Source organism: Corythoichthys intestinalis, chromosome 16 (genome assembly GCF_030265065.1).
Source record: "Corythoichthys intestinalis isolate RoL2023-P3 chromosome 16, ASM3026506v1, whole genome shotgun sequence".
NCBI classification, from domain to species: domain Eukaryota; kingdom Metazoa; phylum Chordata; class Actinopteri; order Syngnathiformes; family Syngnathidae; genus Corythoichthys; species Corythoichthys intestinalis.
The window spans coordinates 20,793,950-20,808,099 of record NC_080410.1 but is presented as its reverse complement, the minus strand read 5'-3'; the positions used below and the strand labels follow the sequence as shown (position 1 = coordinate 20,808,099).

The 14,150-nt window shown below is 39.3% G+C and overlaps 1 protein-coding gene and 1 long non-coding RNA gene across 2 annotated transcripts; one reads left to right on the top strand and one right to left on the bottom strand.

Annotated features, from left to right (window-relative positions):
* Nucleotides 1-412: 412 nt before the first annotated feature.
* sgsm3 (small G protein signaling modulator 3) lies at nucleotides 413-11,911 on the bottom strand. The gene is made up of 21 exons (XM_057861566.1): nucleotides 11,698-11,911; nucleotides 9,447-9,537; nucleotides 9,253-9,338; nucleotides 7,504-7,567; nucleotides 7,085-7,296; nucleotides 6,890-6,997; nucleotides 6,608-6,751; nucleotides 6,332-6,527; nucleotides 3,339-3,484; nucleotides 3,033-3,263; nucleotides 2,727-2,909; nucleotides 2,443-2,598; nucleotides 2,299-2,353; nucleotides 2,171-2,220; nucleotides 1,925-2,077; nucleotides 1,757-1,827; nucleotides 1,541-1,589; nucleotides 1,294-1,379; nucleotides 1,061-1,183; nucleotides 855-915; nucleotides 413-718 (listed from the first exon to the last, which is right to left on the bottom strand). The coding sequence occupies exons 2-21, from the start codon at nucleotides 9,451-9,453 to the stop codon at nucleotides 635-637; spliced, it is 2,265 nt and encodes a 754-aa protein (XP_057717549.1). The 5' UTR covers nucleotides 9,454-9,537; nucleotides 11,698-11,911; the 3' UTR covers nucleotides 413-634.
* Nucleotides 11,441-12,808, top strand: LOC130932144 (uncharacterized). The gene is made up of 3 exons (XR_009067359.1): nucleotides 11,441-11,972; nucleotides 12,054-12,126; nucleotides 12,318-12,808. It is a non-coding gene; the product is annotated as an uncharacterized LOC130932144 (long non-coding RNA).
* The last annotated feature ends 1,342 nt before the right edge of the window (nucleotides 12,809-14,150 follow it).

The window sequence follows — 14,150 nt, the reverse complement described above, 5'->3', positions numbered from 1 at the left end:
CAGGACAAAATTGTTTTGCTTCAACACTACACTGTTCTGGTAGTGCACATTCATACACGTCCACTTCAACATAACAGTTTGTAAAGGCTATACTTGGCATGTGCAAGGTTAGTATTTAATCATTTAGCAAAGTGATTCTTTCTCAAAAAATAATTCATAACCACTTTGAGGAATGTTCTGTTTTGGTTTCAGTGTTGAGAGTTAAATGGAAAAGTCAAGTGTTTTAGCACAGAAGAACAATAGCTGGACATCAAAAGAGAATGTCTTTGAAGTCTCCTTCTTGCGCCAACGATAAACTTTTAGGGGGCTGTCTGGAAAAAGTGCTGCAGTCCAGTGGATACAGATTATTTTGTACTTCGGGTTCAGTTGGTTTGACCTTCATAGTAAAACATCCACAAAATGTCCTCCAAAATCACATTAAACAAAAACAGGATGCATTTTAATGCACGCACATTTGAGGTCACGTAACCTCGTGACCGTTTATGGTAAATTGGGGGCTAGGTGAAATTGAAATGGGTTACCATTGGGCATAATACAGTCCATAATGTGTTCAAGAATTAGACAAAAATAAACTTCTAAGACACACATACTTAGATACAAACAGCAGTTGGAATGCAGTTTTGTTTAGTGTTTGCTAGCCATCAATGTCCCAACTGAAGAGATGATGTTTCACCAGCATGTCCTGCACACCCTCTTTAAGTGGCCTCTGCTCCTTTTCCTAAAATAGAATGGACATAGTAAGCAACACGATCACACAATCTAAAGCAAAAGTAAAAAAAAAGTAATCAAAATAAACAATTAGATCCCACACTAGTTCTTTGCTGCTTAATGCAGTGGTAACTTTTTAAGCTTACCTCTTTCTGCTCAGGTAATTCACAATCTTGAGAGAGACTAAAGGCAAATTTTGAAAGGACCCTGAGGAAAGAGGGACAATTTCTTTTTATGGATATTATGCATATCAGATTATTTTTCGCAGAGCGTCTCCCACAACATTGAAAAAGAACAATTATCAGCCGATGTAGGTTTAATATCTAGAGATCCCAGATAGTCAAAATCTTACCTGAGTTCACATTTGATCTGAACCCATCCAGGACTGCGAAGAAATGACCATGGATGATACCATTTCTCTACAGCCGCCATGCTAGAACACAGCACCTCGAGCCATAGGTGCAACACCTGCTCACTGTTAGGAAAACCATGTACATTAATATTCTAATGTTGATTTTGGCTTATTTTTTTTACTCTCTAAATAGAAACAATCCCTTAATTCCAGTACTGGTCACGTGTACTCACTTGAGACCAACGCAAACAAGAGACCTGAACTTGACATCCATCTGAACGTGAGCCACGTCATGGCTCATGTTTACTGACTGCACTGCCTGGAAAAAACAAAGAGGGTCCTCAGACAACAAACTCTCCTTAAAAGTCCGAAGTGCTCTGTTAACTTCAGCAAATATGTTTCCCACAAAGGATAGAGCAGACCTCTTCAAAAACAATAATCAACTTACTATACGTTACTGTATATTGAATGCCTACTCACTCGGTAAAGGAGCTCTTCTGGCGTTAGAACCTTCCCATCTTCATCTAACCTGAATTTTTAAAAAGTATATGTATATCACCTTAAATTTAATCTGCAATATACACTACACCACTGCTTCCAATTTCCAAATAAGATGAACTTGATTGCATCACACAAACTTCAATGATGTCATTTCCTGTTAAAATGTCTGGGTAAAAAGAAAATGGATGCGTTTACCTGTAGGTTTTACACAACACCAGTCTGGAGTAGACCGAGTTAAAGTCCCTCTCCACCTCTCTGCTGGCTGCCTAAAAGGGGATGGTGGGATTAACTAAAATCGAAACGGTTCTAAAGAAAATGATGTTGTGACATGACATTTGGCATTGGAGGGCATTGACAATATACCTCTTCTATAAATAACCACGGGTGACAAGGCCCACCCAAAATGGAAGGTTTCTTGAGCCCATGCAGAAAAATGGCCTTCAGGGCTGGACATAGAGTCCCTCTGGCAAGATCAGTCACAGCTTCTGTTACAGAGTCATCACCTGCTAACGAGTACTGTAGATACAGAACATTAAAGCGACAAGTCATAAAAGATAAAAATCTGGTCTATTGCATTATTAAAAATCTTGGGAAAAAACAATTTTATACCTCTTTACTTCTTTCATCAAGGATTGCCACAAACTTTGCAGGGAACCAGCCTATTGAGATCAACACAAAATTACAACAGAGGATGACTCATAGTACAACAGGAAATACATCTGAAAACACATGCACACCTCGAAGGCCATTGAGCTCTCCAACCCAGCAGTGTTCGTCCCTCTGTGAGACGATCTGAGAGTACCATAAACACAAATTGTCTCAGTCCACTATTTTGTTTATAGTTAATAATGTTATATATGCATTAGTGTGCAATATCTTACAGTGATGATGTCATTCTTCCTGAAGCCCAACTCATCATCATCATGCCGCTCAAAATCCAACAACGCCTTCGCTCGTCTCCGTCGGTTTCGGGACACCACTAGGAAATTTTCATGGTCCTGCTGGTGGCTCTCCATGGAGTAGTCAGGTGTCAGCTCCTACAGTGGCAAGATGAGTGAAATTGATTGTGACATGATTGTGCCTACAAGTCTGCTTTAGTGACTTGATACTCTGCAAGAGGAAAGTCAAACAACAGTGATTCAGCAATGCAGTGTTGTGAACTCACAGCGCTGGAGTGACGTGGGTCAAGGCAGTGGAAATGCTCTGAAGTGCGTGTTATGGCCTCTCTAAGGGCTGCAACCAGCTCAGTCTGCTTGATATTTTTGGACTTGAGAGCTTCGGCCTCATCTTCCCCAAATAGCAGAGAGGTAAGAGTGGACTTTCTACGCAAAGACTGTCTCCTCACCACCTGCACAGGCACAAACACCAAGTATGTTATAAAGTATGTCACCATTTAAAATACTGCTGTATCTCAAATTTTCTTGTCGAGGTTCCACTTCATGCAAATGAAGTCTAGTCTTAAATGGCTAACCTTGTTGAAATTAGAATTGAGCGGTGTGTTTCCACTGTTGAGCTGGGCCTGTTCATTTAGGATGTAGGCAAGGTGCTTGTGCCGGTGTGCGTCGAGTGTGTCCTGGGACAGATTTCCTGCTAGCCTCATAGCTTCCCCAAGAACTGCAGGCCCATCTCTCAACTGGCTTGGCAAGTCAGACAGAGTGTTAAAAATGGACGCAGAATTCCCCGACGATATAAGCTCCTCCTCCTAAAACATAGCAGAGATCCATTTGTAAGGATTAAGAGTAATAAAGATGGCAATATATCAAATCTCAGTAAACACCTTTATCTTGAGCATGCCCAGTGTGATTTGAAATAGCACTATGGACCCCTGGTAGAAAAGTAGGTCCCATATCCTGAGCAGCAATCGGATGTCCACCACACTAGCAAAGGATGTCAGGAACCAGTGTAATGTAATCAGCGACAGTTCTAAATGAACAGGGAGGAAATGACCACATTTAGTACACTTTCAATATGTACCTCTACTGGACTGTCTCAGAAAATTAGAATACACAATATTCTAATTTTTTGAGACAGTCCTGTGTATATATACAGGACTGTCTCAGGAAATTAGAATACACAATATTCTAATTTCCTGACTGTCTCAGGAAATTAGAATATTGTGTATTCTAATTTCCTGAGACAGTCCTGTATATATACACAGGACTGTCTCAGGAAATTAGAATATTGTGTATTCTAATTTCCTGAGACAGTCCTGTATATATACACAGGACTGTCTCAAAAAATTAGAATATTGTGTATTCTAATTTCCTGAGACAGTCCAGTAGGTTTTACTTTTTTTTTTTTTTTTTAAAGTAATGCTCTGTAGAGGCGTGCAAAATTTCTGATTCTTAGATTATTCGAGATTCGGTCGTGGAAGATTCGAGAACGATTCATAAAGATCCAAATGCTGATTATTGAAATATGCCAAATAAAGTGGAACTAAATCACAGTCAGCGCGGTCTTCGACAATGAGGAACGGACCGACAACTTATGCCTCTAGACAAAAAAATAAAAAATACCCGACTGCAGCTGACAGCCGCTTCAAACCACGCCCAAACAGCTTTGGAAAAAACTACATCTACATAATACTATGTTAGTTATCACACGTACAGTGGGGAGAACAAGTATTTGATACACTGCCGATTTTGCTGGTTTTCCCACTTGCAAGCCATGTAGAGGTCTGTAATTTGTATCATAAGTTCTCTTCAACTGTGACGGACAGAATCTAATACAAAAATCCAGAAAATCTCATAGTATAATTTTTAAATAATACATTTGTATTTAACTGCATGAAATAAGTATTTGATACATTACCAACTAGTAAATATTTCGGCTCTTAGTTCTTTTTTAAGAACCCCTCCTGTTCTCCACTCATTACCGGAAGTGACTGCACCTGTTTGAACTTGTTACCTGTATAAAAGACACCTGTTCACATGCTCAAACAAACAAACTCCAACCTCTCCACAACAGCCAAGACCAAAGAGCTGTGTAAGGACATCAGGGATAAAATTTTGACCTGCACAAGGCTGGGATGGGCTACTGTTGGAGCGATTATTAGAAAATGGAAGAAGTTCAAGTTGACGGTTAATCTGCCTCGTTCTGGGGCTCCATGCAAGATCTCACCTTGTGGGGCATCACTGATCATGAGGAAGGTGAGGGATCAGCCCAGAACTACACAGCAGGACCTGGTCAATGACGTGAAGAGAGCTGGAACCACAGTCTCGAAGAAAACCATCGGAAACACATTACGCCGTCATGGATTAAAATCCTACAGCGCACGCAAGGTCCCGCTGCTGAAGCCAGTGCATGTCCAGACACGTCTGAAGTTTGCCACTGACCATCTGGATGATCCAGAGGAGCAATGGGAGAAGGTAATGTGTTCGGATGAGACCAAAATTGAAATTTTTGGTCTAAACTCGGCTCGTCGTGTATGGAGGAAAAAGAAGGATGAGTACAACCCCAAGAACACCATCCCAACTGTGAAACATGGAGGAGGAAACATTTTTTGGGGCTGCTTCTCTGCCAAGGGTACCGTATTGAGGGGAGGATGGATGGGGCTATGTATCGCCAGATCTTGGCTGACAACCTCCTTCCTTCAGTGAGAGCCCTGAAGATGGGTCGTGGCTGGGTCTTCCAGCATGACAACGACCCAAAGCACACAGCCAAGGCAACTAAAGAGTGGCTCCGTAAGAAGCATCTTAAGGTCCTGGAGTGACCTAGCCAGTCACCAGATCTGAACCCAATAGAAAATCTATGGAGGGAGCTGAAAGTCCGTGTTGCCCGGCAGCAACCCCGAAACCTGAAGGCTCTGGAGAAGATCTGCATGGAGGAGTGGGCCAAAATCCCTGCTGCAGTGTGTGCAAACCTTGTCAAGGACTACAGGAAACGTTTGGTATCTGTAATAGCAAACAAAGGTTTCTGTACCAAATATTAAGTTCGATTTTTGTGATGTACCAAATACTTATTTCATGCAATTAAATGCAAATTTATTATTTAAAAATCATACAATGTGATTTTCTGTTTATTTGGCTTAGATTCCGTCCCTCACAGTTGAAGAGAACTTATGATACAAATTACAGACCTCTACATGGCTTGCAAGTGGGAAAACAAGCAAAATCGGCATTGAATCAAATACTTGTTCTCCCCACTGTATATAGAACTAGATGCGAAATGATGCACTCAGCGGCGTTAACAGCACATGTATAGAGAACAAGATGCGAAATGATGGACTTGCCGGCGTTAGTAAACAGCCGCCATCTTAAAGCAGTAGACTTCTTTGAAAGGCTGTTGTAGTCTACCTTCCGAGCGAACCTAATTAACTTTTTATCTAAAATACTCCTAAATCTGCAAAATCTTGACTTGAATCTATCTTTAAATGTTGAAACAGTTCTAAAACTTTCACATATCGAAAGACATAAGGGAAATCATGGAATAATGGAAGCATTTTTAACAACTTTAACTGTTGATTCACAACATTAAATTAATTGAATGTAGTTTAAAGATGCTGATACAGAATGGGGACTCGAGTATTTTATATACTGTTTTCAACTGTTAACTTGATACTGAAATAGTAGTTTATTTAAGCCTGAGGTGATATTTGTACAATTTTTGTAACTCAGGTACGAAACATTAAAAGCAGTTAAAAGCTGGGGATCAATAATGGATATATAATCGAATCGTAGCCTTTGAATCGTAATCGAATTGTTAGGTGCCCCAAGATTCCCACCTCTAGCTCTTTGCCTAGTTCCTTCATTTCAGCTAAACAACATTTACCAATGTCATGCTCCTGCAAAAGGCGGTCAAGGGCTGGCAAGTACTGAACAATGAGCTGGCGAAGCACTCTTTGGTCTGTTTGGACACCCAAAAGTGTGGAAGAGAAGTACGATGGAGGGAGGAGGTCTTCAATCAGGGCACACATCATCCACAGCACATCCTCCTCCTCCATAAAGAGCAACAGACAGGAAACAACCTGAATTGGAGAGAAATTCACTAATCTGCATAGATAGAGAAAGGAGTAAATCTGGAATAGATTTGGAGATAAGCATTTACCATGCCAGTTCCCTGACAGTACCCAATATCAGGGTAAAGCCAGGCCAAAGCACGAAGTACCCGCCGCAGCCGTGGAACCCCAACACTTGTTAGGTTACTGAAGCACACATTAGTAGGCATTGTCCGCAATAAGTCCTTCTCTATCTAAGGGAAATAATTTTTAAAAAATAGTGGAAACAACTTTAGTTATTAATCATAATTTTATATGCTACATTCAACTTTGTCATCAAATTTAAAATTAGATTTAGATGGTATAATGTGCACATTTTTTGGGGATCTGACCTGTTTAGCATTGGAGGTGTCATCATTTGAGCTGTTCTTGATTATTTCTTTGTAAGAGATCTCAGAGGTCCTCTTCTTTTGAAGTGCTCCAGACAGACGCATCCATAGCTTAGAGAAAAACATATGTGTTATCATTTGGAAGTAATTTCCACATGCTGATCATTTTTACAGGGAAATCTAGCACAAGCCAATTACCTGTGGCCTCATGCTATGAGGAATGCCGCCCAGTACGAGACCCCGCAAACGTTCAGATCGTGTAAGGACTGGTGCAATTAGCTCCCATGTAAGATCACCTACTGTGTGATTATGCGTGAACTCCAAATGGGCTTGCCACCGCAACCTTTGCTGAGGGTTTTCACGTTGTGGTGAGCCTTCAGTGCCCAGCCATGGACTTGGTTCATCAGTTTCTGTATGAGACAGAAACAATGTAAGGAAATTTTAATTGCTAAAAGGATATATCGAAGTCGTCCACTCGAAAAGTCTTCCCCAAACTGTACAGAGGTCACAGCAAATACTGTTAACCCAACTTTCCTTTCCACAAAATGTTTCCCATTTAGCATCAGAGTAACTTCCCAAGCAAAGAAATTAGCCTATCTATGCGAGTCAAACATTACCTTCTACATCCACTCTGAAGCCAAACTCATCATACTTGAGTTCATTCTGTTCCAAGTTGTCTTTCTGTAGAGGGTAAAACATCAATTAAATTTGGCTGGAAGGAAAATGTGACAGGATGTCTCATAGACTGGGATGTTTGTTACTTAATCCAGTGTTTCCCATCATTTATTGAGCATAGGCACACATTTTACGAGATAAATCTCATGTCACGCCGTGACAAAACCAAGATTATGAAAAGTGGGACACAATTAGAGGCGTGCGAAATTTCTGATTCTTAGATTATTTGCGATTCGGCCGTGGAAGATTCGAGAACGATTCACAAACATCTAAATTCCGATTATTGATCAATACCAGGTAAAGCTGAACTAAAACACAGTCTTCGGGACGCAATGAGGAACGGACCGAAAGTAAATATCATGTTCAACTCATGCTGTTAGATTAAAAAAAAACAATAATACCTGACTGCGGCCGACAGCTGCTTCAAACAACGGCCAGTTGCTAAATTGCTACAAACATACAGCCACATACTGCTACGGTAGATATCACATATATGTAGAACTAGATGCAAATTGACAGACGATGGCGGTGTTAGAACATGTAAAGAGAACTAGATGCGAAATGACATACTTGCCGTTTAGTAGTTGCCGCGTTAGTAAACAGCTGCAATCTTAAAGCATTCGACTTCTCTGGATGGCTCTGTTGTAGCGAATCTAATTTACTTTTGAACTAAAATACTCCTAAATTGGCAAAATCTTAACTAGAACCTATGTTTAAATGATGAAACAGTTTTAAAACTTTGACATGTCGAAAGTACCGTATTTTTCGGACTATAAGTCGCACCTGAGTATAAGTCGCACCAGCCATAAAATGCCCAACGAAGAGGGAAAAAAGTATATATGTCGCACCGGAGTATAAGTCGCATTTTGGCGGAAATTTACTTGATAAAATCCAACACATAGAACAGATATGTCATCTTGAAAATCAATTTAAAATACAATATAGAACAACATGCTGAATAAGTGTACAGTATGTTAATGTTACACGATGCATGAACAACAAAATGCAAACGTGTCCAGTACGTAAACGTAACACAGCTATTATGAGTTATTCAGATAACTAAAGCATAAAGAACATGCGAACAAGTTTACCAAACCATCAGTGTCACTCCAAAACACCAAAATAACATGTGAAATTATATAATAATGTGTTAATACGTTCACACATGAGTCACTCCTGAGTATAAGTCGCACCCCCAGCCAAACTATGAGGAAAAACTGTGACTTATAGTCCGAAAAAATACGGTAGACAGAAGGGAAATTATGGAATAATGGGAGCAATTTTAACAACTTTAACGGTTGATTCACATCATTAAATTAATTGAATGTAGTTTAAAGCTATGATGCAGAATGGGGACTTCAGTATTTTATTTACTGTTTTTAACCGTTAACTTGATGCTGAAATAAAATCGGGGAGACATCAATAATCGATTTATTATCGAATCAGAGCCTCTGAATCATAATCGAATTGTTAAGCGCTCAAAGATTCCCACCTCTAGACACAATGGTTAACTATATGTTCTTTCTCCCATCTAGTAAAGGAGCAATTAATTGTTCAGTCAGTTTCTACAAATAAATAGTTGAACATTATGTTGTAGCAAATAACTTCCCACGGTACATTAGTGTGTCACTGCACAGGTTTTAAGAATCACCAATCAAAAGCATTGTGCAAAAAAGAACTCATGTGCTTACTTGATGGTACTTTGCTAAAATATCCTGGGGCCACATGCTTGGAGTGAGAGCTGAGAAGGGCCCACCAGGGGCCGGAGTGTACGTGCCTGAAATATAGACACTCAATAATAAAAACAGCTGCAAAAGACATGGGTGAAAAAGAAACAGGCTATCTAAATAGATGTGGTTTGGAAAGCGAATAAAAAAATAAATACCTGACATGGATTTGCCCGTTAAGAGTGAGGTCTTCTCTATCCGAAGACTGAAGTCACTCAAGTCAGGTGGAGCAGTAGTTCCAGGACCTGCCTAACACAAAACAGCATACAAATTTTTGTTCAATTAGCTGCTTGTTCAAATGTGAAGGACTCTGGGAATATTGAGGAAACTAACTTGTTTGAATAACAGAAGCTGTGAGGAAGAAAAAGAGGACACCTCCTCTCATGATCACATGACTAGTGTTCTCACAAGAGAATAATTACTTGCTTCAACTTTTCTTCACATTCTGTTTTCCACATTAGCAGCCCTTTGGCAGGATTTGCAATCATCAACAAATGACAAAGCAGGCTCTGTTCAACTTGGGAACTGATTGTGAATTCAACTTTGACTTACACATCACTTTCCCCCACTGACTCTCTGCAGAATTATAATAATCATTTAGCATTTTTTCTAAAGCAGAAATAACAAATACTAATTTTTAAAGGTTTATTTTAAACTTCATTGGAAGCTTTGTAAATACACCTCCGTCATAGTGATACAGACGTATGTAGTTAACCAACTAACTACAAACGTACGATGCCTCACTGACAAACATGCAACCACACACAAACCAGCGCATCAAGAATGACATGCAAGAGGCTGCAGCAGAAATGATTCATTCAGCTACATCCTAAGGAGGATTTAGGACTTAAAAGAGATGAGAAATCAATTTAAGCATGGGAGGATGGCCAAGCAGCTTCTGGGGATATGTAACTCAGAAGTACTGGGATTTGAGAGCTACGCCCCGACATACCCTTTAATCACCTGCCAAGAAATCCAGTGTGACAGAAGTACTCTGAAAAACTGTTGCACATATGTATCCCAAATAGAAAAGTTTGTCTAAAATATTAATGTGTAAAACTAAAAGTAAACATTGAAGATAGCCCATTTGTGCTTTGATTTTAAGTCATAATATTTGGAAACAGTGAAGAAACTAAGAACAAACAAAATCTGAATCACGTTAAAATACAAATGTATTCACAAGGCGGATTGCCAAGGTGTGCTGTTATGTGACCACATCAGTAGCAATAAGTGGGGGGTTTCACTGCACTTGACAGGTTTAGAGCATCTGCGTGGCACATCACCATCTAATTATGATTTCATCATTGACATTTTGAAATCTTAACTTTGGTTAAATTGTGTTTACAGTATGCCCACTAACAATTTTAAAACACTATTTAAAAAGGTCCTGTATTGTAAAACAGAAGACAACATCAATGAAAATAAATTGGTAGGTAAAACAAACTTTAATATGTGCAGTTAACGTGCAGTTAACATATTGGCAAATTTGATTTCCGAAGCAGATTTGGACATTTCCACATTTTTGACAACAACAAAGCAGTAGGTGGTCAATGCATGATTTTTTAATGTATGATTTTTATTTTCCATTGAATATCTCCACTGTCCCTGATTCAACTGCAATTTTAGCAGACAGGTTTTCCAAAAAATCCAAAGGTGACTTCACATAAGTCTCATCAAACTATATTGAGATTGTGCCCCCACCTTTATTTGCTCTGGGAAAACAGCATTTAGCAAGATGGCTCTGTGTGCATAGGATGTGACTTTGACTGTGCTTCTATAATTCCGCATGCATGTTGCATACACGGTAAGCACAACACTGGTGACTCATGCTTTCATCTAGTAGTGGATATGGCCACCCACACATGGTAATGGTGTTTAGCGTGAGCGGAATAATGAAACACAATTTAAATAAGAATCTACTTCATCATCATAATGCACAGGTAGCACTCACTGAAATTTCAAAACAATTGATTCGTGGTATCAATAAGGATGAAGCGTAGCTCGAATACTGTTACATACGTAGTAATGTAAGCTTTTCAAGTGCCAATTAATTGTACATGAAGACCGAAGAAAAGCTATACACCAAGTGTCAGAAAGAGAAACCAAATGGACATGTCATGACCAATGGCATCATTAGATGACGTCAAACGACTCTGGTCCCAGGATGACGTCAAAACAGTGTCGCGCTTGCTAAATATAGCATTACTTTTTATATCATGCCACTTTAAAGCCCATAGATATATCCGGCACTCGTTATGAAGCACCGAAGAAGAAATTAAGAAATAGTCCAGGTGGTAGCATGCATTTTAAAGATCAAGACAATGTGTTCATTCTGTTGTCAGCTGTTACCTAGCATTAGCATCTGGCTAGCAATTACGTGTCAGACATTAGCAAGCTAGCCAAACTTACCGTGACATCCGTCAAGTGTGAAAGCAGGCGCGTGGTTGGCAGCAGCCTTGTTGTTCAAACTGAACGAAAAGATGAAAACACCGATTGCCGCGACATGACGCGCCTCTCTTGGGACTTGAAAACTGGATGAGCTTTCATGCACCTGCTAGCGACGTGTTGCTCCGCTGTATCCTTGCACCTTTCAACGCTTGTTTCACCACAGCCATTTCGAGGAAGTAGTTCCACATCCCGGAACAGACAGGTCTCGGTGACAGTATTCTTCCGCGCAGCAAGAGGTGACGTAGCATAATTAAATTCATTCATTTTCTTTCAGTCCAGCTCAATGTACAACTGTTGACTTTTTAACTTCTAAACAGAAAAATAAACCGATCCAGCGATAGAAATGGCGAACCAAGATGACGTCTACTGTTCTGACTATAATAACCAGAGGTTGGTAGCGATAAACTGTACTGACAAGTTTTGTCACAACTCACATATATACGATTAAATAAAAATCAAATGATAATTTTCATTGAAATAGCATTCACATTCTTTTGCAAACACTGATTTACTTGACAGCTTCTTGTATCTTTCAAATGCCATACAGTTACTCTTATCTGAAATGCCGATTTTTCTTTTAGACCGCCTGGAGGGAGGACTCCAAAAATGTGCTTGTTTTGTTCCTGTTTTAGGGAAGACACTTTCTGAAATTACTACTTCGCTGTTATTTGTTTGCAGATCACAATAAAACTATGTATACTATTCTAGGGAGGCATACTGAATAATGACATTCATTAACTGCAAACTTATTGTTGCCCGTAGGTTCAGAGTTAACCAGTAGAGTGTAATTTTGTGCTTTTAATGTCTCTGTGCGGATGAGACGTGTAGGAAGCAAGCCGTGTGGTCGTAATTCATTTTGAACTTGTTAATGCGGATACAGGTGTCAGTGCATGACAAAGCTCTTTTAATATATGAAAACTTGGCTTCTGTGTGATTTTGCGCTAAGATTGCATGGAGTCATGAGACTGCAGGGCTGTGTTTGATTGATAAAAGAGTCAAACATCTCCAGTAATCACACTGGATTGCAGTCATATGAAATGAATGCAGTATGACTGATCAGCCCCCATAAATCGCACCAGTTATAATAAGTAAATAGTCATGAGACTGTAGGGCTGTGTTTGATTGATAAAAGAGTCAAACATCTCCAGTAATCACGTAGGATTGCAGTCATATGAAATGAATACAGTATGTCTGATCAGCCCCCATAAATCGCACCAGTTAGGCCTATAACAAATAAATACCTAAAAAATAGAGAGGTAGAACTGACATGTAGATTCATCTTGATCTTGATCTTGGGTCTTTCTAAAGTGGGATGTGAACCAAACAAATTTCCCTCCTTTTCGCTTTTCCAGTTCAGCCTTGACGTCAATGGCCTGCTGGGCCTGCATGGCTTTACTTCAGAATACTGTTGATGATGTTGCTCCAGGGTGATTGCGAATGGGTTATTATTATTATTTTTTTTTTTAAATGGCATCTCAGAAGCCACAATTTTCAGGCCTTAACATTTCAATCTAAATTTAAAACAACAATAAACAGAGGGCCAACAGTTTAGCTTTTTATTTATTTTTCTTAATTAGTATTCTCAGTATGTGTATACTACTGCACATGAATTCATTAAAAAGAGAGGCTATATTGTTGTCATAAGTTTTTGTCATTCTGCCAAGTTATCAAAACGGGTATCATATAATTGACGGTGGGGTGAAAAAACATTTGTGGAATGTTTAACTATTTTACTTCACATTTCAGAGTTGGTATTTTGTCAGTTTTAGTGCTATTACCAACTACATAGTATGTCATATACTATCACCAGTTTTGCTGTTAAGCAGGATGCAATACTATTTTATTCCACGAGATGACTCTAATGCTCAGACTCGTTGGTTACAGTTTAGCCATAGAGAGAGAGAAAAAAGTCACGTTATAGGCGTCCTTCCTATCATCACCATCACACGAGTAATGCTTAATTTTTTTTTTCTTCTGCGGAGGACAAAATCAGTGTAATAGAATATAAGATAGAAATCATGCAATGGTGTATTGCCTTGCAAGAGGTGAAAATCTTAAATTCATTTTTAATGATAATAATAATAAGACATTTTAATCAAACAATTTTGGTCGCACATTGCAGTGGGGTATAAGTGACATATTTTGCTCATATTGTGGAAGGGCAAACCACCACCACTACCAAACACACACACACACACACACACACACCCCTACACACACGCAAATACACACTGGCTTTTCATGATGCATTGCAGTTCAGCACTCTTGCAAACTATGGCCATAAGCATTAGTAGAGAAACATGTTGACCTTTTTCAAAGCAAGCAGGCTAGTTTATACTGGTCATGTATTGAAACACATGACTGTGCAGATGAACCCATTGTATGAATAATAATATACAAGCATGTCAGAGTAC